Raw genomic sequence first — 27,945 nt, 5'->3', positions numbered from 1 at the left:
TCTCTTCTGAAGGTAATAAAAACGCTTTAAACAACCAAGGTCCTTCTGTGTCCTGTTACTGTAAAGTTTAATGAGAGAAGTCTGTATTTACACAAAGAACAGCTCCTTCCCCGCCCTTTGGATGTTAACTACTAAGTTTGGTTCCAAATGACGAATTGTATATTCTGCCTGTAGATAATAATAGATTTTTACGTCATCTCCGGCTGTATCCAACCTTAGCGCTGGCAACTTTTCAAACAGACTGGGAGACGGAGGCCTATGGGTAGCGCTAGTATATGTTGACGTGTCCGCGAGGAACTTCGCCTCTGGACGACCTCACAATCCATATTTGGAACGTCAAACTTTTAAGCAGATGCAGTAAATTCCGTCGCGTGATTGGTGGGGATCGAAAGGGAGCTATTTAAAGGCCTGTATTCCTCCCGGAGAATCTGTGAAATGTGACGTCCCGCAGCTCCCTGGATATGGGCGTTACTAGTCGTTACTAAAAACATTTACGCAAACTATTCACATATCACTAGAAGAACGGTTGACACTTAGCAGAAGAGCACTAAAGCCACAGATCGTAGTTCATGTTAGTTTCCATAATATACGCTAAAAACATAACCAACACTATTGACATAGAACTAGGCAAGATTGCGAAACAAGTAAAAGCAATCGATAAACTTACATAGAAGCAAAACGAGGTCAAACTATTACCATGCATTCACATCTTTCACTGAAGTAATTTCAATATTCAGTTGCAAGAAGTGAGCTGATGAACCTGTTGCTGCTGATCAGATAAAGCTGGGTACAGAAGCTGTCCTGTATTATCCAGACCATGTGGTAGGAGGGACAAATGAAAAACTAGTACAATCCGAATATCTCACATTTCTCCTAAAAGCTTGTACTGAATTGAATAATTTATTGTACAGATAATAAAATCCAATACAATTAGACAAAAAAGAAGGAAAACAAAGAAATACAAATGCAATCAAAAGCTGAATACATGCTAAAAACACGCCGGGATTAGGACGCACATGACATAAAAAAAAAAAGAAGAAACGCGTTCCTGCCTAAAAGTATAAAACAGTCCTAGAATATAAAAATAGAATAAACCACCAAGCCCAGAAATCCGCAAATACATAACAAGACAGAATACATAAAGCCCGGGCCCTAAACTGCATAGAGCGTTAGTAATGACTACAGTAAATACCAGCATATGCCATTAAAACTCCACAACCTAACCAATAACGGGCAGTATGGCAACAGCATGGGAAAAAATTCCAAATACACTTATCCGTTGCTGGCAGTGCCACTGAATTTAGATTGGGCAACTTTAATGAATTTAATCAATAACACATTTAGCATTAAATTAGCCGGGTCCAAGGACTAGATAATGGCTTATTGACAGGAGCGAATTCCCAGTTCGTTCCATTTGCTCAGAAGCAGAAATCTACGTTCCTTTAGTAAAGCTGGGAACAGACAGACCACATGATCAATAGTTTCGTCCGCGTTGCTACAACCTCTGCATGTCACGCCTTCCCCGAAAGATAGCCACCATTGAAGTAGATGTTTTTAAAAAAAACAATCGCCCACCCTTAAGGCCATGAGGGCCTTTTTCAACCGGAACCCACAGGAACAGGAAAGGAAGCTAGAAGGCACACCTGGCTTAAAGGATTTAATTACCGACCAGGCATGCTTCCGTTGAGCAAGGAAGGAGCGATCTGAGTGATACGAATACAATTGAATTAGCCTTTTTACATCTAGCTTGAACAGAGAATGGGAGAGATTACTTGCCCAAAGATAGTCAGCACCCAGTCGCCATTTGTATTCAGCCAGAAAATGGAAATATGATCCCTTTGGTTTAGACTCACTAATTTCTTGCCACAAGACTGCCTCCAAATGACCATCCATGGCATGACGCAGCTTATGACAGAGCTTCAAAAAGGCACCAGCACCAACTGCCACCAAATTTGGAAGCCCAAATTCCAACCGTACCTGCGCAGTCTCAAGCAAGGAGCAGGACATGGAAGACACGCTTATGGAATTTATTGACCAGCCTATTAAATAGGCAGGAGCGTTTACCCAACAGAATTTCTTGACCATAGGCCAGAGAAGAGATAATCTTTGCTCTCATAACTTCCATTAGGGGAAGGAGGGTCAGCCCCTTTAAAACTTTGGATAATTTGGAAAAGGCCTCCTGCAATGCCACAGCTTTGAGTTCGATCTCCTTCTTGTGTTTAACAAAGCTGCCCCTGGAATCGAAGTGCACCCCTACATTTTTGTAAGACTGGTCAGAAACGAGTTTACAGCTTTTATAGTACCATCTGGAGCCCAAATGTTTTTTTCCTTCCAAAGGAGACAACTTTGATTTTAAGCAGATTAACTTCCAGTTGATTCACAGATGTATAAGATGCAAGTTGATTAAGCAACCGTTGAAGGCCAATCTTAGTGTAAATAAATAAAGCAGGATCATCGGCGTAAAGCAGATGATTGAGCCTGAGGCCACCAATGTTAAGGGGATGTAAGGGAGTTAAAGACCCAAAAGACCAGGGACACGTCTTAGACAAAACAGGAGAAGGGCTACTATAAGCCTCCACATTAAACGGTTCCCCCTCCTGCTTACTTGCAGAAAAGTGGGTAGTCAGATAAGACGTCCAGACTCCTGAAATGTTGACAGTGCCAATGCCCCATTGATTGCTGTTTAGATGGTTGATAAGGGACCAGACTTTCATAGAATTTGGATCTTTACTTGCACTTAAAAATATAACCCAAAACTGGTTAATATAGGACTGATGGTCATCGTAAACAGCCTTCCTGTAATCTTGCCTCAATTGTTTATATTTAATAAATACTCAGAATCAGGACTTTTCCTAGTTGCCCTTGCTAGTCTGTTGCGCGCTTTCTTTAGGTTCCTGGTTTCTCTAGAGAGGACAAAAGACCGGAGTGGGGCGCAATTGCACACAGGTTGATGAAATCTTGACCATAAAAGGCAGGAAAGTTTAACCCATAACTTAATTGGAGACACACAACCCGATCCCTCAGAGTCAAAGAAGTTAATACATTCAGACAATACTATGTGTCCAATAGAAGGATTCCATTTTATGCGCTTTAAGGCCTCGGAGCAGACACCACCACCCACCGCCCGCATAACATCATGCAAAGGAAATCTAGATTTGATGGATACAATTTGTGGACAGTGGTCACTCTCGCTCTGAGGAGAGATCAAAAACTTTTCAATGAAGGGAAACAATTCAATATTGCAAATGGTATAATCTAGATAGGAGTGGGATCGACCATCTGATCTCGTCCACCGGGGAGGGACATCGTCACATAAATGGCCATTCAGGACTTTAAAGCCCATACTGTTGAGGGGCATTACTACGTACTCTCCCAATGGGCAATGCAGACAACCCTGAGGCCTCAGTTGTTTGGGAATTACCTGGCGGTTACAGAGATCAGGACCGTCAAGAACCTCCAATGTGTCCTGAAACAAGTTCGTATTGAAGTCACCAGTTATGAGATAGTTGGCACATGGATATTCTCTGACTAAATCGCCCACAATCTGCATCAATCGAGACAACCTGCCCCTTTTTTCCTTTGTTCCGGGAGCAATGTAAACATTATTTACTATGAAAGATTGCTGTGCCGTCCCGTTCCTGATGACTATCCCCTGAAACCAATTATCATCCCAGACCAGAAGCAAAATACTCCCCTTTAGTTTGCCAGTTACATAGGTGGCCAATCCTCCCTTGGCTCGGCCATTCTTACTTGTTCTATGGGCAGGTTTCCATAATTCTAAATACCCAGACAGCGGACAGCTGTTCTCACCCCAAGTTTCCTGAAGGGGTGATTACATCATAACTCTTCAAGAATGCTAAGAGATCATCCGAAGTGAACTTATGCACAACTCCGTTGATGTTCCAGGAGCAAAGGGACAGACATCCGTGTGTTGACCCGGGACCACCCACCCGTCGGGGTCAATAGGAACGCCCGTACAAAAGGGTAGATGGCAGCCAATCCCAATTGGATGACCCCTGGGACCCAGAACCAGTAGGAGGGGTGCCACTGAAAGTAGAAGTTCCACCTAGAGCACTTTTTAAAACTGAAAAGGGCTTTGGTACTTTAGGAGCCATTGAACATTGAGATTCTGATAGTAACGCCCCCGGGGGCCGGAATATCAGCAGGGACAGCCCAGAAGCTTGGTGGCAAAATTGCAGGAAGGCGTCTTATATTATCAGAAGGAAACTTGAGGGAATTGGGAGAACCCGGAGCCAGAACCTCTCCATCGGTGTTTCCATAAACAGTTTTAGATTCAAACAAAGAGGCAGCGCAGCGGGCAGGCACTCCACCACCCCGGTGAGGAGCTACTGAGTCCAATACATTGCCTGAGTTGCCTTCCTCAGCCGGAATCAAGAGGTCATTGGGGAATTCAGATTCCTGCACAGTAAAACCAGCTGAAGGGGCCTTAGCGAGCTCAGTCGGGGGAGGAAGGACAGCCAGGGGAGTCAACAGGGGATTGGGCGGATAAGTCACCTTGGGGACCACCTGCAACTGTGGGAGCTGCTGCACCTCAGGACAAATCAACGATTGAGCATTAGTTGGAAATCCTTGAGGGGATTGGCTCTGCCTTTTGTTCCATTGTTTGCGGAGTCTTTTTCTTCCCTCTTGCTCAGAGCGTGTTGGGCCATGGAATCGTCTCCTACTGACGTTGGATGTGTTGAAACTGGTTGTTGATGCAGGGGAAGTGGGTGGTGACAGGCACCGCAGACTCAAGATCAAGTAGAGGAGAGGTTTTGGGAACACAATTAGCCAAAATGACATGCTCCAAGGCTCCACTGGCAACTGGGCGAGGGGGGTTGATGGAAGTTGCACTCTTGACTGGAAAGAAGTAATCGACAAATGTTTTTGGTTTAGTAACTTCCTGAACCAATCCAGAGTGGAGCTTGGTTTCGGCAGGGGCGCCAGTGACACAGGAGATGAAGATAGCCTCTTGATTTCACATAGAACCGAACTTAAAAAAGTGGGCAGGGATGAGAGGCTTTCGATGACTGGAGTACAGAAGCATGTTGGTTGCACAAGATTAGAGCTTGTCTGGGCTTTAGTGATTAGCTGGTTAAGGTTTTCTATTTTTTGGTCAATTCCAGGTACGTAAGAGGCCAGTGTATTCAGCAAATATACTTGGATGTCCAGCTTGTGAGAGTGATAATTCAGGGCCAGCACAGTGGATTGGAAAGTTTGCAAAAGCTGTGGCCAGACAGAGCCAGATGCCACGTTAGTAGAAGAGGGCACAGGTTTGGGTTCCCTGTCAGCACCTCCCAAGGAAACAGATTGAAGACAGGAAAGATCAAGGAGCATTGGTCATTGAGCTCGCCCTTGATAAACTCAGTTTGAGAGCTGTAATCCCCTGCCCCGCTGGAAGACCTTGTGGGTAACATTGGATGGATACTGCCGGTTGGACTACGGGTTCATTGTGCTGCCGGAGGACTGAATAGCAGGGGAAGGCTGCAGTCCTGTAGGGAGTCGTGGCAACTCGCAGCAAAGCCGTCCTGCCGGAGAACAGCTGGAAAGGCAGCTAGAGGAGTCACCCACTCCCCAGCATCGAAGGAATGATCACTGGAAATGATGATTGGTGAAAGTTCATGTTTTGACAGGAGCGCGGCCAGCTGGCCCTCACAGGGGGGAGAATGGCTCACTTCATCCTGAGATGCTGGCTGAGAGAGGGCAGATAAAGCTGGGCGATGAACTAGTGCCACTGTTGTCGAATAACCACAAGCCAGGGGTAGAGCATTGGTAACTGCAGACTCCGTGGAGGCACCCCCGCCTGGCGCCAGCTCGATCTCCCCACTGTTTGCAGAAGGTTCCTGCTTAGGTTTTTTTCTTAAAATAAGCCAGAAGAGAAGAATCACAGAGTTTTGAAGAGCATGGATACGCGTATGGACAACAGAAAGGTGAGACTTCAAAGTTGCTGGATTGAGCGGATCAGCAGCCAATGGGGGAGTGGCCGCTGTGGTTACAGTAGGCGAAAGAGGGTGGATCCACTTTTTGGGGGCTGATGGCGAATGCGAGGTGACGCTGTTGCGGTGGCATTTCTTGCGCTTTTGAGGACTGGGGTGCTTGTTCCGTACTTTACCAGAACTCATGTTGGAACAGGCTCCAAAAGTCCTTCTGACCCCACACAGGGTCCTCACCAGGTCCCACCAGAGCCTACCAAGGGGCTGGGGCCACCTGGGGCTGTGACCAACAACAGCTGAGCTGTCCAGGGAGCCTTGAGGACCTTTGGAACAAATGGGAGCTGGGCCCCTTGCACCTGGGGGCCAGAGGTCCAAGGAACAGCAGGAATGTAGGCAGGAAGTTCGACACCCCCAGATCTACTAAGCGCTCCGGGGAGCTGCGATGGTAACACTCCAATGAGGGCTGGGGCACAGGAGAAGATCAAAGGGGCCGGAGGCTGAGGGCCAGTTGTCAGGAGCTGGCCGACACGCCCCGCAGCCCTCCTGCAGACATGAACGTAGGAGGGCCCCCTCACGTGGGAGAACTACAAACCGCAACCGCAGTGCCTCCGGCGAACTCCGAACCTCCGCCCCCTGCGGCGAGCGTGCTGGCGTCAATCACATAGATCCAACAACCACTCAACCTTGTAAGATTTTGTCGTAGACCATATCTGTTAAAGGACAACACGTAATTCAGTCATACTTCGTTCAGTTTGTGTGACTCAATAATCTTGCACTTCCAACTCAAAAGTAATAGAATTAGGGAATCTCTTCAAGCGATTGATAAACTTGGAGCTTAGACTTCAGCTTTTCAGAGAAAATATGTGAATTTCAGCCAGTCTCCTGGTAGAAACTGATAATTTTTGGCAAAATGTTAAGAAAACTGACTCAGGCCTGATTTCAAGTTTGGCGGATGAGATACTTAGTTACAACTGTGACGGATATCCTGTATGCCATATTACAAGTGCATTATATTCAATAGCACTTGTTATATGGCGGAGAGGCTATCTGTCACTAACTGTCCAGTTTAGAGCGTACTCGCTCGTAAATGAGCCATAACACTGAGAGGAACTCTTAAGAATTGAAATATTGATTTGAGCAAAAATCCAAGAAGGATAGAATATGTGAGTTAATTGACAGATGAGATAAGATAAGGGAGAACAGCAATAACGTAGACAATCGATGCACTTTGAATGGGGGTCCTGAGGAAATCCAGGGGTACTCCCCGGATGAAACACGTGTTGACGGACGGACGAGCATTTTAAGTGGACAATTTTGGAAAATTTGGAAGGAAAATAATTTTTGAGATGAACCTGGATCAATATAATGAATTTGGATCTTCATTTGGACTCTATATGAAGTTTTGACTTCTAATTTTGACTATGGACATTAAGAATATTGAACTTTGTTATAATCTTGATTACATATGATATAATTGTAGTTGTAAGGTTTGTTGATTAATTGGATCTCTAAATGATTTCAATATACATTCTCACTTGAAGGGAAATTGAGTGTAATTTGTTCATATGTGCAAACACTACATATATACTATCTGGCTAAAAGAAGGATTATACAAATAACAGGCCTTTGTTTTGAGCAGAAGCATGTTATTGCATAAAAAAATAAAACAAATACAGTACTTAACTGCAATGTTTAAATAGGTCTAGTCATATTTAAACATTGCCATCTTTATAAAATAATTGTGAAAATTCTGAGGGGGGCCCAATGATTTCTATTTTGCAACTGGGGGAGCGTGGCATTAAAAAGTTTGGAGACCACTGCTCTAACAATTACAACAAAAAAGTAGACACATGCATTCTGAGCTGAATAATGGAGGCGATCATAATTTGTAGGCTAAAATTCCATGTGAAACACACCTTATTTTGGGTGATAAAATAAAATATGGAACAGAGACAGCTTTGATTGTTGTTTCAGATACTTGCTAGTTGGCCCACTTAACCTCTTCAACTTCTCCACTGCCTTCAATACTGTGGACTATGACATACTGGCCAATCGTTCGGGGGAAGTTGTTGGACAATGTCCCTAGGCTTTCTGATGGCTCATTCCTTCTTTCGGGGAGAAGCCTGATAGCACAGAACGTTTAGTTTGCATCCTTAGTCTCCTGTTTGAAATGCAGTATTCCTCAAAGATCACTACTCTCTCTGCATTTATTTAATATTTGCCTAAAACCTCTCGTGACCGTCTTGAGGAACCACAGACTGTAGGTCCAGCCCTATGCCGATGAGACATAGACATTAAGGACGGCTAAAAGAAAATGATCCACAATATGTCTCTTTTCGTCTCTGCATTTGAATGGCAATGGGTCATGGATTAAAATGACCTATCTATTACTAAACAGCAGGTTATGTTGTGGTATATTATGTTAGTCAAATGTATACAGTGTGTAGTGTACTGTGCCACCAGAAGCACTTCTCACCTAGATTTTTAAGATACCGTCATATGAAGTAGCCTGGTTGGAGGTACATACTGAGTATATTTGTCATTCATTTGTTGTTCACACTACCAGGATTTTAATATTTGATAGGTTAATGTGTTATGAGTTGTATTGGGTCTATTTCAGAGGTATCCAAGTTTTTCTGTAATAAAATCTAATTATGATAAATAAAAATAATCCCTAGCTACTATCATTAGTGTTGTAATAGTGACCCATCAGACAAGATTATGTTAGTGGCTATTCTATGTAAAATTACCTGCAGTGTTCACTTCAGTGCATCAGGCAGGATGCCTAACCGTAATGTGCAAAAAAACTAAAGACTTTGTCAATTTGAAATGCTAGTATAGAACAGCAATAGCTTACAGCCCTTGGTACCAAGATAAAAATAATAGCAATAAACCTCCCCAGCGCCAAAAGATGTATCACTCAAATATTGAGCCTGATTCAGAAAGGTATACTTATACTTTTCTGTGGGTTTATAATTTTTGCTATTCACAAACTACGAATTAATATAAAGTTTACAACTGCGGACAGTCCGCACGCTGAGTGATGAACTCCGCATCTAAAAAGATAGGACAGAAAAGTGTACGTTTACCTTTGTGAATCAGGCCCATCTGCTTTAAATAGATTTTGGAATTTCAAACATCAGCTTATCAGTTATGGAAATACACATTTTCGTCTCTGATACACAATTTTCATTTTGAATTTAGCTTTCTGAACTGGACATAGAAGAGGTACTAGCAGGTAGATGGTGACCTACAAGTGGCTCACAAGCTACTTGTTGGAGAAACCTGATCTATTTAATACAAAATACCACAGCAGGTGGTCACACTCTCCATGAAGCAAATGGATTCACTTCCGCAAATTGCAATAGCAAAATTCCCCATTTTGTACCTAGCATATTTTCATGTGAATACATAAAGCTAGCACTACATTTTGTAGATGTAGCATACTGGGGGGGGTATTTATGTGTTGGCGGATTTAAATTTGGGCAGACCGTAGTGAAAATGGCAGAGATTACTCCATTTACACTGTGGTCAAAATACTCTGAGGGTCTGGCGGAGTAAGGGGCATCAGAGGTTTGGCTATATGTTTGCGCACATAATTTACTGCCAGGAAAAATATGGTTCTCAATGTTCCCCTTGCCTTGGGAGGAAACTCCTATGGCGAGGGATGTACTTTATTTTTGTAACTTTCAAATAAAAGGTCCCGCTTTTGAATTTTCTTTTTGAAAGGACAAAAAATTTGAAGTTTGAGGTATGGTTATGTCAAGTTGCCAGAAACGCATGTCAAACTTTACAAAGCATTGACAGGAACTGTTGTGACAGTAGTTTTCTGTCAATGCTTGAATGTCACTGGGCCATTTCAAAATTTGGCAGGTGGCACTTTTGTTAGGGTGATGGAGTAAAATTAAATCAGGTCCTGAGTGTGCCTTTGTCTAGGAAGTGATCACTGACAATAATTTATTACCAGCAACCATAACCATAAAGAGGTCAAAAACAGTTAAGGGAAGGTAGAGCTTGCTAAACATCAAAGCAGTCACTTTTTCATGGCGCTCTAACACAAGTCTCAGTTTGCAGCCCAGCAATCAACCAAGGGCATGGGCAAAAGTAAGTGAGTTTGCTATGGAGACATAAATCAGTGGTAGTCTTTACGGTCAGAAGATGCAACAAGTAGCTGTGCATCGACTAGAAAAGAGTACACAAGAGAAACGTCAATAACAAGTTAAGGTTCCACAGTGTCATCACAAACTGTTTTAGAGGAAACATGTGTTAAACTATTAATAACCATCATCACAACAAGTTATTTAAACATAGACAGTTTGTCCAGCAAACACAAAAAGGCAGACAAATATTCTTTAATAGTGTCCTTGGGAAAGCCTTGCTTGGACTAAGACAAAAGAAACAATGAAACATCTAACATTTGGCTTGTAAAGGGTTTGTCTTGTGGATGCAGCACCAGGCCACAAATTTGTCCCACTGTCTAGAGTAAATAGACCTTGTAGACAGACTCCTGGCAGCAAGGATGACATCTACAACCTCAAGTGCTAGATTGAACAAAGTGAGCTGCTGCCGCTCGACCCAGATTGCACTGGCCTGAGTAGAGAATCCTGCCCTGATGCTGCACCAAAAGATCGGAGTGGACAGATGCTCACGCCCAGACATCCCAGGCACCGCACTCTCTTGGTCCAATCCGGAGCCACTAGCATGACTTGGGCCCGGCCTCTCTTTGTCTTCTTCAGAACATGGGGCTGGAGAGGCACATTTAAGAACGTGTACAGACGTCCTGTGCTCCACTCTAGTTGGAATGCATTTCCAGCAAAGGTTTTGGCAGGAACTTCAAAGCGCAAAAGCTTTGACACTGAACATTCTCGAGAATGGTGATAAAATCTAGTCAGGGCTTCCCTGATTTTCAGTAAGTGCCTTGTGCCACCTTGGGATGCAGCTGACATTTGTGATATGCCAGATGTTGCCTGCTTAGCTTGTTCACACTGACGTTCAAGGATCCCTCCTGGCAGTTCACCATTAGCAATTTGCCCAGATCTTCCAGCCAACTCCAGATGTGCAGAGCCTCTTGGCACAGGACCTAAGACCCACTCTGCCATGCTTGTTGCAGAACCAGATGGGTGTGGTGTTGTCCATGAGAATCCATACCAATCTCCCCTTGAAGGCTTTCGGCACCAGATAAATGGCCCGCAACTCCAACAGACTGATATGAAGCCAGGTTTCCACCGAAGACCAGAGACCTTCAATATCTCTCCTCCCCCAGATTACCTTCCCAATCAACCAGTGATGCATCCATCATTACAATCAGATTCGGGTGGGGAAAGGATAGGGGTCTGCTGATGGCACAGGTCGAGCAGCCACCTATGCAGTTACCTCCAAAACCTGAATGGTTTCTGAATGAACAGCACACACAGCATTGTAATGCATTATGTAAAATTATTTTTGTGATCTAAGTGCAGCGTAGTCGAATCTTTGTTTGAAAATGGTAACTGTGTTTTATTTAATTTACCTTAATTAGTAGTGTTACTACAAGGCTGCAAAACAGCCATTCTGTTTGAATGGTTTTAAATACAAGTGAGGTGACAACCTAAAAATGTCAAATGTTCATTCTGGGAAAAACTATCAGAGTAATATAGGCAGCAGATCAGGAAAGGCGAAAGATCTCAACTGTCCTCTCTACATTGCATCCCTCCTAGATAGGAATGCCTGAAAAACTCCACATTTCATCCGGCCATGAGGGGCATGAGCCAGAGAGCAGGCTGAAGTTACAGCAGAAGGATTTGGAAATAAATGATCGTTTGAATTCTATGATGGTTGCTGTATCTGTGAGCAGCATAGAATGGATTGTGGAGGGGCTACTGGGGTTGTTGATGATACACAGGAAGAAAGTTTCCTTCAAGCACTGATGAGTTTTGTGACAGCTCACCCACAAGAAAGATGTGGCATTTAACTGTGGGGTATACAACACATACAACTCTTACAAACAAGAGTACCGCACAATAAGGCCTCAACTAGTTTGTAGTTGCCTTTTCTGAAATTTGACTGTATTTTTCTTCTCCTCCACGTATGCGCAGAGGACCACTATATATCATAAATGTACCTGCTCTTCATGTAGTATCACTTGTCCTTGCAGAGGGTTTCCGAGAGGTGCTACTGTCACAAATGGCTGCCATATACTGCCAGCTGTTCGAGGGAAGATATCATATAAATCCACAAGGTACCCTTTATCCCCTGGTATTTTCATAGAGTAAAGGGAAACTGGATTGCATGCTGCTACATAGAGGGTACTCTCAGTATCGCCTGCAAAAATAATAGGGAAAAGTGAGGAGAAAAAAGAACAAAGTCAAGAAAGCTAAAGCCGGGAATTAAAGATCAATCATAAGGAATGCAATCAAGTTAATTACACAAGGGCTACAATTCAAAAAATCACATGCTTTATGACCATAAAACCACAAATCACAATGGTTTAAAAGCACAACATGTCCTTCAGGTTCATAATGTGTACTTTGTGACTGGCTGTGATTCAAGAAGAGGAAGGTGCATGGCAGGGGTGGCCAACCCTCGCACTTCAAATTGTAATGTAATGTATCAATGTTTAATTACCGTAACTGAAGTTGCAAACAATTGGCTCATATGGACATCCAAAAGGGGCTGGTCTGAAGTAGCAAAGTGGAGCCTGTCAGTGACAGACAGTGTGAACTTCGTGAATGTGGGAATTGGGGAGATCAGCCAGAGTTCTGGGATTAAAGTCTGCTGACCTTTGCAGGTCTCTGTTCCTTCATTCACAGCCATGTCACTAGGGTTCACAAGCACAATCCTGCCACATTATTATTAATGTAGTAGGATTCTGAAAATCCTACTCATTGATCATTTTGCACTGCTTTATTTGAAAATAGTTCAGGATTAAGGCACATTGTGACTCCTTGGTTTTTGTTTAGTCTTCGTAGCCTACCTGTGAGACAATTCAGTAGCCTGGGGCATATTATTTTACAGAAGACAAAGTGTGCCATAACCAGACTTCATGTCAACTTGGTCGGGCGCTAGAATGTCTTGTAGAAGGAGAACTGCATGTTGAAGCCCCTGACCACTACAGAATAAAGAGCGAAAGAGTGAGCTCAGAATCAAAAATAACTCACAGGTTTATCACTTTGTCAAGGCTGCCTCAGACCACTCACGGGACAGTGAGTCTAGTTAAGATTCCCCCAAAATTAGAAAGGTAGCCTTGGCTGCATTATACAAAGCGATCTCTCATGCAATGAGTGCAACACATGATATAAGCAAGTCGTAATGTTAGTATGGTTCCTTTAGTTATTTTCCATGAGAAGGGCATGCTGGTGCACTGGCATATATTTGAAAATGTAACTGCTGGTTTTCTAAAAGTTGAACAAAGTGGGTGTACATAAGTGGTCAAAAATTAGACAGGAAAGAGAGAAGGTCCTGGTCTTTTTGACACCATCATACACAACGAATACTCCAAGTTGCAGAAGTTATCTGCATATGGAAAGAAATTATTGCCCACATGAAACACCCATCTATTTTCTGTGTTTTTCCAGTGGCATGATGTTCGATATTGTGATTGCTTCCAGACCCCTACTGCACAACTTCTTATTCAGGATCTGAAGCCTCACCAGGCCTTTGCTTGCTATGAATCATACAACTGTGGTAGATTTTTGTTGAACATTTTGCCAAGCGTGACTTCAGGATGTATAACACTTAGAGAATCACATTTAAAGCGTTGTAGGTCTTCTCATACCCTTCTGTGCTAACTGTCTTGAAGTTAATAGCAGAGAGGGTTGGCAGATCCTTTGAGCTGTACAAGGTAGAATGGTGAAGCAGTTCTGAGAGGTCAAGGGAGGTGAGAGAGTAGTCTCATCATATCTGTAGCTCCAAAACAACGTTATACAACTGCATAGCAATTTTCTTGTGTTGTATCATGGATGCTTTAGACCACTGCTGTGATGAACACACTGTTAGATTAATTATCAGCAGGACTCTATCCCCTAGAACAATTAATAATATGTGTTGAGGGCCAGGACCGAAGCTCTGCGGGACGGCGGGCCAAGCACCGGAGATGCGCTGAAGGTCGCTGCCGTTGGGGTGCCGTCTGTCGGGGGTGAGGTGAGCCCGGTCCCTACTGTTAGAGGTGCGAGTGGTGGAGTGGGCCGTGACCTTGCGCCAAGCCGCGGCCTCGCGTGATCCTGAGGCCCGGCGCGAAGCGGACTGAGGGATGAGAGCGGCTCCAAGTGCCCCGGGGAGGAGCGCGAGCCGCAGTTCGAGACTTGCCGGAGAAGTATTGGCTTAGCTCGCTGATACGCTCGTTGCCCCATGCACCCGCACCCAGTTCAGCTTTACTCTATTTTACCCCCCTCCTTGGATAGTGCTGTACTGGGGACGAGGGATCTACGAGCCATTGGACCGGCACGCCCGCCATCACGGAATACAGGAGTACTGGGGTGGATGCTGCCTAATGGGGGTGTAATGCCGGCGCACTAAGGACACAGTAACCTCACGGCACTGGACCAGCGCTGCCAGAGAGGGACCCTGACCAGCGGCTGCGAGGAAGGGCTCGTGGCCCGGAGGCAGCAGGAATTGCGGACAGGGACGAGACCCACTGTAGAGCAGAGCCCTTCGGGACTGTGAGGTGGATCTGCAGGCAGAGTGGACTGGTCACTCCTTCCTGCACCGCGCAGGTGGAGCGAGGAGAACCAACTGGAGCCATCAGGGGGAAGCATCCGCGACACTGAACAACTGCAATACTGTACCAGTGGCCCCCAGGCTGGAGGACCCACAGGCTAAGAGGGGCTACCCCAACATCGGACCGACTGAGGCCTCCTGGTAACGAATCCTCTTAATGGATCCTGAGCTACTGGGACATGCACCCTCCATTCCTCCCCTGCCTTCTGACTCTTGACTACTGGCATTGCAGCAGTTACTTACCGGCCCTTGCCGGGAACTGGACACTAAGCAGGGGGCGTCGGGTGCCTCCTCCCTCCCGCCCCCTCCTTCCACACCACTCACTGGCACGTGCCCAGCTATTGCTTCGCTAGCCGATGCTCAGCAGGAACCTCCCTCTACAGCTTACCGGACCATACTCATATCAGGGAGTCTGCGATGCCTGGTGGAAGGACCTCAGGCAAGCAATCAGGTCAACCATCCCAGCAATTGCTCTTCTCGGAAGCTCTACAAAATTTGAGAGCGCCGCCCCCGCCTCGGAGGAGCATGCACTCACTCCACCTAGTATCATGGCGGACCCAGCACAGGGAGCTACTAAGGACCGCATTCTACAGGAGATCTCGGCGGTTGGTCGCAGGCTGGAGGGGATGGACAACGCCATGGCCTCACTGACAGCAGAGACTAAATCCATGTGCTTGGGCATAGCAGGCTTTCAGTCGTGAGTACTGGGACTGGAGCAGCAAGTATCGACAGTGGAGACGCATATCACCTCCTTCGCGGACAGAGATCAGGAACTTCTATATCTTCAAAGTAAGCTGATCGACCTGGAGGATAGGAGCCATAGAGACAACGTCCGCTTTCTCGGATTCCCGGAGACCATTGAAGGTGCAGACATTCACTCCTACCTGTGAGAGACCCTACCCAAGCTAACAGGTCTCACTTTCGACCCCCCCCCCCTGGAATTTCAAAGAGTGCACAGGCTTGGTCCCAAAAGGCCCGCCCCATCATAGCATGCCTTCTGCGACATGTGCAGACCCGCCAACTCCTACAAGCGGCCCGGACACACAGCCCATTCTGGATGGATGGACTAGAGATCAGGCTGACGGCCGATTTTTCCAAAGAGACCAGAGAGCGCAGGAGAGCGTTCTTGGCCCTTCGACCCCGTTTGCACCAGCTGGAAGTGAAATACAGTCTGTTTGAACCGGCAAGACCTGCAAGCTTTTCTGGACAGGCTCCAAATCCAGACCCAGTCCATGGATATAGTATGTCTGGTCTGGTCCCAGGACTTGCTGGGGACGACTCAGGGAGACGCCCCCCCGAATTCTGCCCTCGGAGAAGTGGGATGGGCCACTGCAGACTCCCAACCTAGGGGGAGAGACTTAAAGAGGCTCACGAAGAGCCACAACAAAAGGGGTCAAGTACTGCAGGCAGTGGTGCTGCACATACAGACCACAGACAGTGACAAGTCTCGCTCTCCCCTGAATCCCACCGCGACCCCCACCTGATGACACAGCTGCACGACATCCCAAGTGAGCTGCGACAGCGAAAAATGCGATGTTCTGTGAGAGATGCAGAGGTCCTTCTACTGAGACGATGGAAGGATGAGTACCTGCCTCTTTGATAATGTCGCTGACATTTGTTTTACAGCTGAACTGTATTCCAACAGGTCCTACGACAAACTTAGTTTATTGTCAGGCTCTCATTTGGCCTGCTTGAGTCTATTGTATAACTTGTTTATTGCCCTTCAGATTTCATACTTGTGTGGTACGTTTCAAGTTTGATTGTTTTCAATTGACTATTGTTTGCGGTTTTAAGTCTTCAATATCCGATCGCTCACCGGTTTGTGGATCACTCTTTATCCTCTCCCCTACTCGCCATATCCCCTCCCTGGCTCATCAACCCCCCTCCCCTGCACTCGTATGCCCATCCCCTCCCCCCACCCTTCCTCAAGCTAGAATGCCACCCCCCTATGCTGTCCGATTTATCCACACATGGATACATTATCTTGCACACATCGTTTGTTACACCTGGGGATTACTGCACCGGGTACCACGGGGTCCTTACCTGACGTGCTGATGGATGCTTACCCCCTCTCCAACCCCCCCTTTTTGTCCCTTTACCCCCTCTCCTCATGCGGGTATCTTCCGCCTGCATCATCTGCGCGGCTTGACAATGCCACAGTACTCGTGGCCTGGTTTTACCATAAGTGCACTCTGCGAAGGTCCCTTCCTCCGCCCCCCCTCACCGCCTTCTTGTTCCCCGTCCCGTGGCGCTGTACCGGCTTCTACTGCGTGCTCATGCGCCGCCCTCCGGTACTTTTATCTTATATCTAAATATTACGTCCTGACAGGGACTATGGGTTGGTGGGACTGGGATGTCTTGCGCACCTCCCCACCCCCCCCTCTGGCCGAGGACCCGCTAGTTGGGTGATCAGGCGTTTGAGCTTTATAGGCTTAGGTTTAGACCCACAGACTACAGATCGGGATCGGCGGGACTTCTCTGTTCCGCTTTCTTCTCTTCTCCCTTCTCCTTTTCCCTCCTCTCTCTCTCTCTCCTCTTTCCTCTCTTCCTGTTTCTTTCTCTTCCCTCCTTTGTTCTTGAGGGTATTATTGAGCTTTTTCTCCTCTTCTGGACCATTCCTCGTGTTTCTATTTCTCCCCTTCCCTCTTCTCTTTCTCTCTCCCTCTCTCTATATTCCTTAACCTTCTTCTCCCTTTTCTTGGGGTCCTCTCCCTTTTTTCCTCTCTTTCCCTGCCCCAATCTGCCTCCCTCGCTTACCCCCCCTTTCCCTCCCCTCCTATTATCCCTTCCACTGCCAAAGACAGACTCTTCCTCCAGGTCCTTGACATCACTCTTTGTCCTCTTTAGCCCCCTTCCTCCCCACCCCCTCTCTCCTCCCCATCTGGACTCCCTGGCCCCTATTTCTGGGTTCCACGATGGACGACTCCCCCCGCCACCCCGTACTCCGCTACGGATCATTTCCTGGAACGTAAATGGCCTTACCCATTTCATAAAATGGAAAAAGGTGCTCTCCTACCTTAACTCCAAACGGGCTGACACAGCCTCACTCCAGTAGACGCACCTCCACAGGGATGAGTACGCAAACTACACAGGGACTGGGTGGGAACGACATTATTTAGCTGCAGCCCTACCCCACAAGAACCAGGAGGCAGTGCCCCCCGGAAATGTGGTGCGCATTGCTGTTGCGGAAAACCATCCCACTCACTGTCATGATAACATGGACTGACCCAGAGGAGCGATATGTGTTCGCTAAGTTGAAGATGGGGGACCCCTCTCTGGTTATTGCATAAACTGGGACAAGAGCGAGGCTCTCCCCCTTTCGCTGGTGACCACGAAAGCTGTGCTTCACGGCTTTCCCTTTCGCTGGATGCTGAGGCGCCTCAAATATTTGGGAGGGCTAGTCAATCAAGGACTGGCCCATATGGTGGCAGACACCCTAGATCCCCTCATTGCGTGACTGAAACTTGACTTCGAGAAATGGAACCACCTGGGCCTTTCCATGTGGGTAGGGTACAGGCGGTACGGATGGTCACGGTCCCTCGCTTTACTTAAGTTTTGGGACTTCTACCTTTGCAAGTGCCTTTATCCACCCTGCGGTCAATTGATACACATATAAGAGTCTTTGTCTGGGGTTCTATGCAGCCACGTCTGGCATTAGCTAAGCTAATGGTGTGCCGTTCCTAAGGGGGAATAGGACTTCCTCCGGTGGAACACTATGCGCTAGCGCTACACCTGTCACAACTGGCTCACACACTGCCTGGATCGTCGGAGCCACCGCAGTGGGTGGCTATAGAGAAGACTCTGCTTTCCCATGGCGGTCTTTCATCCTCCGGTACAGGGAATCAGATCCTAAAGGCGACCCGCGCTACCTGGCGCAGGGCTCACCGCCTGTTTGGGGTACATCGTCTCCTGCACGCCTAGTCCCCTTTATGGAACAACGATGGCCTATGGATAGGTAGGGAGGTGCTTAATTGGCTGCAATGGAGAAGAATTGGTATCCTTGACCTTGCTCAGGTGCTGGAGGAAGGAGCGCCCAAATCCTTTGCTAAGCTACAGGAGGAATTCAACCTTCACCCGCAGTAGGAATGGCGATATTTGCAACTCAAACACTGTTTGCAACAGGGCGCTGATACGATTCGCTGGGGACTCCAGACCTCGCCCGTGGTAACTTACTTAAAAACTTGGGGAAAACACAAAGGTGTTATGGCAGGCCTCTACGAGGTCATCACACAACACCTTTATTCACAACCTCTCCAGGATAAGCTACGTTTAAAATGGCAAGACCGCCTGCAACGTACGTTTGACACGGAGGACTGGGTGGACATTCTGGAGGCCCTGGACAGGGGTACTTGAGAAGCTCAACTAAAATTCTGTCTCTTCAAGGTAATCCATGACTGGTATTGGACTCCAGTGAAATTACATAGAACAGGACTCCTCCCGTATGCAAAGTGTTGGAGCTGCACAGAACCACACTGTGATTTGCTCCATATCCTAATTGATTGCCCGATGGTTCAGCCTTTATGGAAAGCTGTGGGCCTCGCTCTGGCTGAGTCCATACCGCTCCAGGTACCGCTCTCTTCCTCCCTTATCATATTGCACGACATGGTCTCCCTCCTGGCCCTGCCCAGGCTGCATAGACGTCTGTTGCACATGGCATTAGCCACCGCTAAAATCTGCATCCTTCGCCACTGGCGATCTCCAATCTCCCCAACCCCGGAGGAATGGATTGTGGCAATGACCCGCATAGCCACACATGAAAGAGTCATCTATAACATGCAGGATCAGGCTGCCATATTTAACCAGGTGTGGACCCCCTTCCTTGCAGTAGGGCCGTCTTGAATTATTCACCATTATCTACACCGGCCCTTTAGCACTCCTCGTCTCTGCCTCCGTCTGCCCCGATTCAAAACCAAAAATTCAAGACCAAAGTCCTAGCTGATAACCCCCTCCCCTACCCGCTCTTCCCACTCTCATATGTAAGCCCCTCCTCGAACTTTACATCCCCCCCTTCCTTTCCTCCCCCCACCTAGTATTTCAGTCTCCCCCTCCCTTTCTCCCGCCCCCCTCCCCATTGCGGCAGAACCCAACTAGGCTCTCACCCTAGGGAGCTCGATAATACTTGTGATGCATCCTTATTCCGTCCTTGCCTCCCCCCTTCACCTCCCTCGCCCCCCTTTTTCCTCCCTCTTTTTTTTTTTTTTTTTTTCTTCCTTCCTTCCTTCCTCCCTCCCCCTTTTTTAGTACGGGGCTACCTGCTACCCTCCTGATATCAATCTCTCCCTTCTCTTCCTCTCCTCACTCCTCCTCTACCTTTTCTTCTTTTTCTCCCTTCTTTTACATTATCCTTCTCTCCATAAGTTGGGCTGCCCTGCATTGTGCCCTCTGTAGGCCTTAGTGGGCCTTGCAAACATCCTCTGTTTGGCAACTCAGACTCGGGTCCTTTATTTCCTCTTCTATCGGGCCTCTCCACTATTATATTTTAATGAGTCACGGCTGTTGCATAAGACAGTAATCTTTACCTGTTAATGGCGCATGGTATTGTGTACACGGCCCCGGATATCCTGTCCTTTAATGCGAGGAAGGGCGACCCGTAAAGGCGTTCTAGACTAGATAGACGGCACGAAATCCCCCTGAATTGCACCTCCTTCCAGCGAGCCATGCCATTACATACATTGCGCCACTAGGCCACCTATGTTGCACTTCTGCCATCCCTTTCCTCCTCCCCTTCACCCCCCCTCTTTTCCCGCCCCAAGTTTCTTCTTTCTCCCCAATCTTTACCTCCTCATTCTTTATTATTAGTGTCCTTTTACAATGCTCAGACGGGTTGTTGGCTGTATTCGGTTTAGTTTGCACTCTATGTGATACATTTTATGTCATCTCCTGAATGTGCAGGGACTCAGGTCCCCTTCTGCATTGTACCACCTTGCGATATTAATAAAGAATTTCAACAAAAAAAAATAATAATAATATGTGTTGAGAAGCAAACACACCCACATGAACTAGGCCTACCTCACCTCTTCTTTCATCCGTTCTGTGGGGACATCTTGAATCCCTGGGGGAGAGCACCAGTGAGGACAGTGACCAAGGGCCTGATTTAGATTTCGGCGGCGGGGTTACTCCGTCCCAACGGTGATGGATAGCCTGTCCGCCGAAATATAAATCCCATTATATCCCATAGGATTTATATTTCGGCGGACCGATTATCTGTCACCGTTGTAATGAAGTAACCTGTCCACCGAAATCTAAATCAGGCCCTAAGTGGTCTCCAACAGAGGCCTCTTTTAGACAGCCCATATGCAGCTGCTCTTTTGATTAGTAGGTCTCAATAGGTCTCAGGTACTCAGGGTGTGTTTCTGAACTGAAAAAGTATTAAGGAATACAATTTTAGGTGGAGGCTAGTTGCCATTAAAAATATGAGCTAAAGTAGTTGGAAAAAAGCAAGGACAAAGGCAGCACCTTCCCTTTAAATCCTTCTCAAAACAGCCACTAAATACTAGTACCCAGATTCTTCTGGTTAAACATGCACTGACGTGCAGAGCATATATGTTGAAGTTCAAAGTGGAAAGTGGCAGGGAGTTACTGTCAAATGATTACACTTGTTGTCTGAGTGGTTTAAAAGAGTACAACGGACAATCACTTTCCGGCACTCTATTCAAATCTCACATGCTGACTTAGCTACTGAACAAACTGTTCACTCTGCTTTTATATGAAGTCTTTTTCTTCTTCAAGTTCTTATTATGGAGAGTTTCATAGGGAAGGATGTGTGGAAATGGATTTCATTAACACCAACAGAATATTTTAGTTTGAACTTATCTCTAGAGTTAATGCTATAGTTTTTCTTAGAGTACATAAGGCATACTTCCTGTTTTCCAAATTCTTGTTCATCAATTCTTTCAGTCACGTTGTTTTACCATTGATGTGCTGTAATTATTCAGGCTCAATGGTAATGGTTCAGTGTAATACAAGGTGTAGAAAGGTGAATTAAAAACTAGATCTGGTTCAGACTTTACATACCTTGAGCAACGGTAACATCACAGACTATGTTCACCTCATTCATAGGTAAGCTCCAGAAGGCAAGCTCTTCTGTGAAACTGAGGGACCTCGCTTCATGACGTTCAAGTGGAAATCCCTGTACATTTAAATGCACAGGACCCTAAATAAAAAATCAATAGGTTATGATGAAGCACCACCACAACACTTACTCAAATTACCAAAAATCTATGATGTTCTGATTGGTGATGTCAGTGATACAGAATGCAAAACTGTGGTGCATCTCAATCCAACTGGACATTCCACGTCACATATACTCTGGACCTTAAACATTCCACAAGTCAAATTATAAAGACATTCAATACACATTTTAAAGTATAATTCACAACAGAATAAAAATAATTCAATCACCCAGTCTTTTCATTTGCTTTTCAATGGAGTAAAACAAAACAATATTTAGCACCTTTAGTGTTGAGCATTATTGTTTTTTTCCTCAGTCCCAGGCCATCAGATACTGTTTCACTGTTATTAGAATACCAAAACTTGCTTTGTATATATGACTTACGAAAGGGAGGCAGGCTGAAAAGGCAAGGCGTACTCTGAGTGATGAAAAGGCAGGGCAGTTAAAACAAGGAAGAACAAAGCAAACATCTTGCTCTTAACTCTTTTGGGAATTCAGTAGAAAGTTCTGGCCTCCCAGCTCTTATACTTCACTTCAACTAAATCTCGAGACAGGCGACAAGATAACTCAGTGGGCTTTGAAAAAAACAAAGGTGCTGCTGAGGATGGAGAAATGAGGATGCACAGTTTACCAATTCCTCTTGTCTCCAGGATGGGTCGGTTCCCACAAAACAAATAAAGGGACCTTGTTCACAGACATACAACCAAGGATTGTAGCTCTGTATGCAAGAGAGGACTGGAAATGGATGAGCATCTCAAGAAGGTGCCATTCAATGTCAGGAGCCTGCACCTCAATTTATAATAGTTGCAGTCAATATTTTGGGCAACCACTGGTCTAAGAGTGCCTACTGAGAATAAGTTTATCCACCTGGATTAATGAGAATCTTAGTTTAGGGTTAGGATGACACTAAGACTTTTGCCATATATAAATTGAGAACAGTAAACCTTTGAAATATGGTCCAAAAAATGGTATAGAGTTAAGCTTCGCTACACACTCAGGAAACTAGAGGGACAGAAAACAAAGCAAGGAATTACTCTTTATAACGGGGATGTAGCAGAGTCACATGCTCAGCAAACACAAGGCCAGAGGTCCAGCATTTACTTTTAGCCTCAGGTTGGTAGATGTCCTGGGGAAAACATAGTTAAGCAAGGTTACAAGGTAGAGGGACTGCTGAAAATCATCTACGGAACTTGGATCTTGAGTTTGGTCCTGGTCAGAAGGGCTGTAAGTCCTTTTCACTCCTTAGCTGTCTCTTCCTTGAGTCGGTTCTCCCACCCAGACTGCAGGCTCAGCTGGACCTTAGCTCAGGACTAGCTTTGCTCACAGAAGAAAAGCTCTTATTCTTCTTCCTGCAAGACAGCCTAGCTTCAGTAGCCTCTTCGGTCCATCATGCAGGGTCTCAGTCAAGGGTAGACCGACAACAGGCCACACAAGCATTCATCCTGTACTCTACAGGACATTGTAGAGCTCCTTCTGGCAGCCTATAGATATATTAGGAACTAATTGCAGATGCTAGTACTTATCTAAAGCTCAAGGCACTGGCTGAAAGTGAGTGTCCAATCAAGGTGTATGTAGTGGACAATTTTGCAGGCTTTTTAACAGGTTTTTATAATAAGGGAGGGGATTAATATTGGAGAGGACAACAGACATCCTGTGAAATGTGTATTGGTCATCTTTATCCAGACATCTGAAATGCCACTGTAGAGCTTCATAGTTAAAGACACTGGGGCTATTGCTGGGTAGGACTTTCTTGATTTTTGTAAAATAATTGTTTATTGAGACTTTCAAAGTATGCAACAGTGGAACCCCAATATCAAGGTCACAGAGAAGGGGATATATAGGGAGGATTTTAGGCTCCCCCACACACCAGCAGCACACAAAACACCACAATGGCTAATCTGCTCTCACGGAGTGAAATGAAAAACTACAGAGGTGGAACAACAAGGCAGTATCGCATTAGTAGGATTGACTGAGATGCAGTATTGTCACCTGCCTGTACAGTGACATCACAGACATCTCAAGTAACCGCCCACAGCACCAAAAAGAATGAACCTCTAAGCACTAAATAAGGAAACCTCCCATAGTAGGACCAAGTACACTGTTGTGTAGCAAACCACCAAGGGAAACAATATTTCACCTCACATTATACTGTAGCTTCTATTAGTAAGGGCAGAATTACCATCAGTCCCACTGTCAAATGCAGCCAGCGGAGGAAGTGGAAGGATGCTGTGACAGGCTGGACCTGAAAGGCTACGGGAGGTGGCTAGAATGAAGGGCAGGAGGATTCAGGGCAATGGAAGACACTGAATTTATATAAAAGACATCAGCATCTATCATAGTAATCTATTGGTGTAGGTTGTAAAGAATTCCAAGATCCCTACTTAGTAGAAAGTAGTGAAGGTATGCTGGGGCCAATTTCCTCTTTAAAATGCCAGTTATTAAGTGAAGGAACTGCTATAGGGTGTCTCATCACACAGGAATAAAATCATGAAAATTGTTCCATATAGCAAGAATTGTAGATGTTTGGTCATTGGGTCTGTATATGCTGCATGCATGCTCTGCTGTCACCAGCATTTCTAGAAACCACCCCAAAGACGTTGGTTCTCATGATGTTTTCCACCATGTCAAAACGCATATTTTTGCTACCTCCAGGGACAAAGGAATTAATCTCCTCTTGTGTGCAGACACACCTGGAATGGAGACATATCATGCAAATGAACCAGCAAGGCACTAACTGTAAAGTTTGACCCAGACAAACCTACAATTGTGGTCTAGATCTGTGACCACTAATGCAACAAAGCTGGACATGACCAGAGAATACTGAATATCCATCTGCTGTTATCTCCAACACCGGGAATCCAGACTAAGATTAGTTGCCCTAAATCAGTGCCACTTGTACAAGGTTTTAAAATAACTGTACTCCAGCCTGTCTACTCAGAATCCTTTATCATGAAATGTCAGAATATCAAATCTGTAATCATCAGTGAATTGTACCGATAGTTTTTTCTGACAGTAAGAACTGAGGGAAGTTGCTTTCATGGATAAGGAGGCATAAAAAATCAGCAGTACAGCCCAGAGAAAACACCACAAAATTGCTCCAACATACGGAAATAAGAGTGGATCAGGCTTGAATCCTGCGTAACCATTGTGGGGCCCAGTTTTAAACCAACACAGTGATAGATCCATTTACATTTCCATCACCATTTAAAGGACCACGCATGGAACAATTTTAGCATTTTAGCCGATATCAAGGGTGTTTATGTGATGTCAGCAATGCCTGTTTGGTTGAGTAGACAATAGGATTACAGCCCCCTGTAGGGCTGTTGTATCTCAATGCTCATCCATGTTGGTTTGTAGGTTCAAGCTGGATGCAGTCTCAGGAGGAATGTCAACTGGTGAGCCAGACAATACGATCCCATATTCAATAGGAGAAGGCCCCAGATGTCACTGCAGCATGCAGTTTTGGGAAATTGATCCTGGGAAAGGATCATTGTTTCAATTTCAGTCCAAGAGATTAATATGGGATGCATTACAAACACAATAAAAACTTGAGGCTGTACTCATTTTTACAGTCAGCACTTCGTCCCAGAGTGCTAATTGCAAACAGGACCACCTAAAAAGGTTAGAACTGTTTGCAATAAAGTGGATGAATTGTCTGGATTTATCTCATTTTTTTGGCATCCACTCAAAGGAGAGACCTTCCACTACGTCCCTTGTGAATTTTGTCATTGGCCGTGCCTCAGTTGTGGAACAGGTTTTTGATTATCCAGAGAACACTGACAATTTGGATATTAATGTAAGATGACAGGATTGAAGAATTTGGTCAGGTGAGCAGAATGTCATGAAAAGAGCTTCTGTTGCCCCTTGGGGATTTTGATACTGTAAATTTCCTTAGACTGTTGGATTTTAGCTGCCAACAGTTCTAGGCCAAGGAGAAATACTGGTGGGGAAAGGTGACATCCCTACCTACACCTCTATTAACTGTAAAGGAGTTAGAGAACTACTTCAATTAATTTGTACCATTGGTTCTGTGCACAGACATTGAACCTTTTTGTGTAAAGTCAGGACTCAGTCCCTCTTGTTTGAGAGTCCTAATACCTCTCCCCAAGCAGCACATGCAGGTGCCTTTTCTGCATCTAATAGGATCAGGTCATTGATGACCATTATGATCATTTTGGGCCAACCACATCAGGTGTAAGAATGTTCATATATTATCGCCGAGGACCTACCACGTGAAAAATCATCTGTTTTTCATGTATGAGCAAGGAGAATAGTTTTGCAAATGGAAGACCAAGACTCTGGTCAAGATTTTAATATTCGTATTCAAAATGAATAATATTCTGTATTTGGTGTAGCTAAGAGGGTTCTTGGATGCTTTGGGGATGAATGTGAAATGGGCTCGGTTGAATCCAGGATACAAATGTCGCATTGATTGGGCCTCCCGGAATAATGCAATACTATGCATAATCCTCATTAGGTCCCTGAGAAGGCCTCTGTCTCAACTGTTATGACCATTGTTGCCGGATCGAATAATGACTGAGTCAACTGTAATATCCCAGTCTCCTCCCAGAACTACTCTGGGCATGCCTTCTTTCGTAAGAACCCTGAGAGTGCATGGATCCCAAGCAAATAACATGCAGCAAGATCAGGCCAGACCACAGCAGACCTTCATAACAGAAAAGATAGTGGTGTTTTTCCATCAGAATTGCCACCCCAGCTTTCTTTTACAGTGAGGTGCTTGAGGACGATTCCAAACTCAATCTATTACAAACCAGTTCCTCTTGAGTATCATCGATTCAGAAGACGAGAGATAGGCCTCCTGAAACATAGCTATTTCAATGCACTTAGTGGCCAAGTAGGTAAGGACTTTCTTGTACTTGATGTAGTGAGTGAGCACATTCCCATTCAGTGACAGAATTGTAAGCTCTGTAGGAGTGGGCACAGCTATACCTACAAGGAACTTCCTATGACGCCAGAAAGTTATGTGTTCAAATTGTACCAGGGGTTTAAATATAGTGCAAGCACAGGAGTCGTATACCAGTGAGGAAAGGATCGTTTTATCTAAATCACAGTAATCCTATGCTGCAGTTAATTCACTGAAGGCATGCTTTCATTTACTTTAGGCTTTGTAGGTGTTACAACATAATTCATTATCACCATCACCCATACAGTAGCCTTGTTCATTGCAACACGCCTCCTCTCTCGAGGGCTGGGTTTGCTTGTTAATAACAATTCGCTAAGTGCCAGTAGCTCAAATGGCATGCTAAACAGAAAAACTAAGTCTAGCTGTTTGTGTTTGAGTCAGAAATAAGCACTACAACTGTAAATTGTTTTAGTGGTAAGATTAAACCAATAACAAAATAATCAATTAGTGCATCAATGCACCTCACAAAGTGTCCTTTCAATGTGAAGTTCGAGGGACATTGGCTTTGCTATAGCCATGAGATGTAGTCTGCGATATATCAGCAATGCAGAGGAACGAAGCAGTTCTCACATTTGTCCTTATTTGAGGAGTGCTGAATTGCAACTCGCCAAACCGTTGCAGAAGGCAACCATTAAAGCATGATAAATAAGCCATTTCAATTGCCAAATAGACCAATTTATGTTTCTCAAAAGAATTCCTAACTCTAGTAGTTTCTAGCACTCACGCTTGATAACTCAAACAGCATCGCTAAACTCTTCCATATAATAAAATAACTACCTATACCGGGAGTCATTTTCTAAACAATGTTGTGAGTACAAATGTTCTGTCTTGTGCTGTCGGATGAACCACTCCATGCCTTTTTCCACTATTCACGACTCTTGTGTTTCTGATTGTCCTTTCAGCCCCCTACAGGCATCTAATTTCGAATTTACTTCCACTGAATGGAGAACAAAGGGTTTTTGTGTTTATATGACCTGGACCAAGCCAGATCCAGTAGGACAGCCACTTCCCAGAGAGAGTTAACACTTACCCAAAGACTGTACCCAAAGGCATGCTCCAAACGGCATACCCGCAACAAACTCCTTGCTGTAGAAACAACCGTCCCAGGAGCAGCACTTGTGAGGCCAGAGAATGCCTGGATTTGAATGCACAAACTGGAGTGGCAGTACTCCTGTGGCTGGTTCATATGGAGCTGTGGACCACCAAAAGGAAAGTAATGCATT

The 27,945-nt window shown here is 45.3% G+C and overlaps 1 protein-coding gene across 1 annotated transcript in view; it reads right to left on the bottom strand.

The window, feature by feature from the left end:
- VWA8 (von Willebrand factor A domain containing 8) overlaps nucleotides 1-27,945 on the bottom strand; it is a 1,423,713-nt gene that overhangs the window by 631,713 nt on the left and 764,055 nt on the right. Inside the window, exons 28-29 of the mRNA XM_069205432.1 lie at nucleotides 21,642-21,780; nucleotides 12,034-12,233 (exon numbers count right to left, since the gene is read on the bottom strand). Coding sequence (XP_069061533.1) covers nucleotides 12,034-12,233; nucleotides 21,642-21,780 — 339 coding nt within the window. The remainder of the gene's footprint in view (nucleotides 1-12,033; nucleotides 12,234-21,641; nucleotides 21,781-27,945) is intronic.

Source organism: Pleurodeles waltl, chromosome 8, assembly GCF_031143425.1.
Source record: "Pleurodeles waltl isolate 20211129_DDA chromosome 8, aPleWal1.hap1.20221129, whole genome shotgun sequence".
Taxonomy (NCBI): Eukaryota; Metazoa; Chordata; class Amphibia; order Caudata; family Salamandridae; genus Pleurodeles; species Pleurodeles waltl.
Note: the sequence above shows the minus strand (reverse complement) of the source record. Positions and strands in the feature narration are given on the sequence as shown.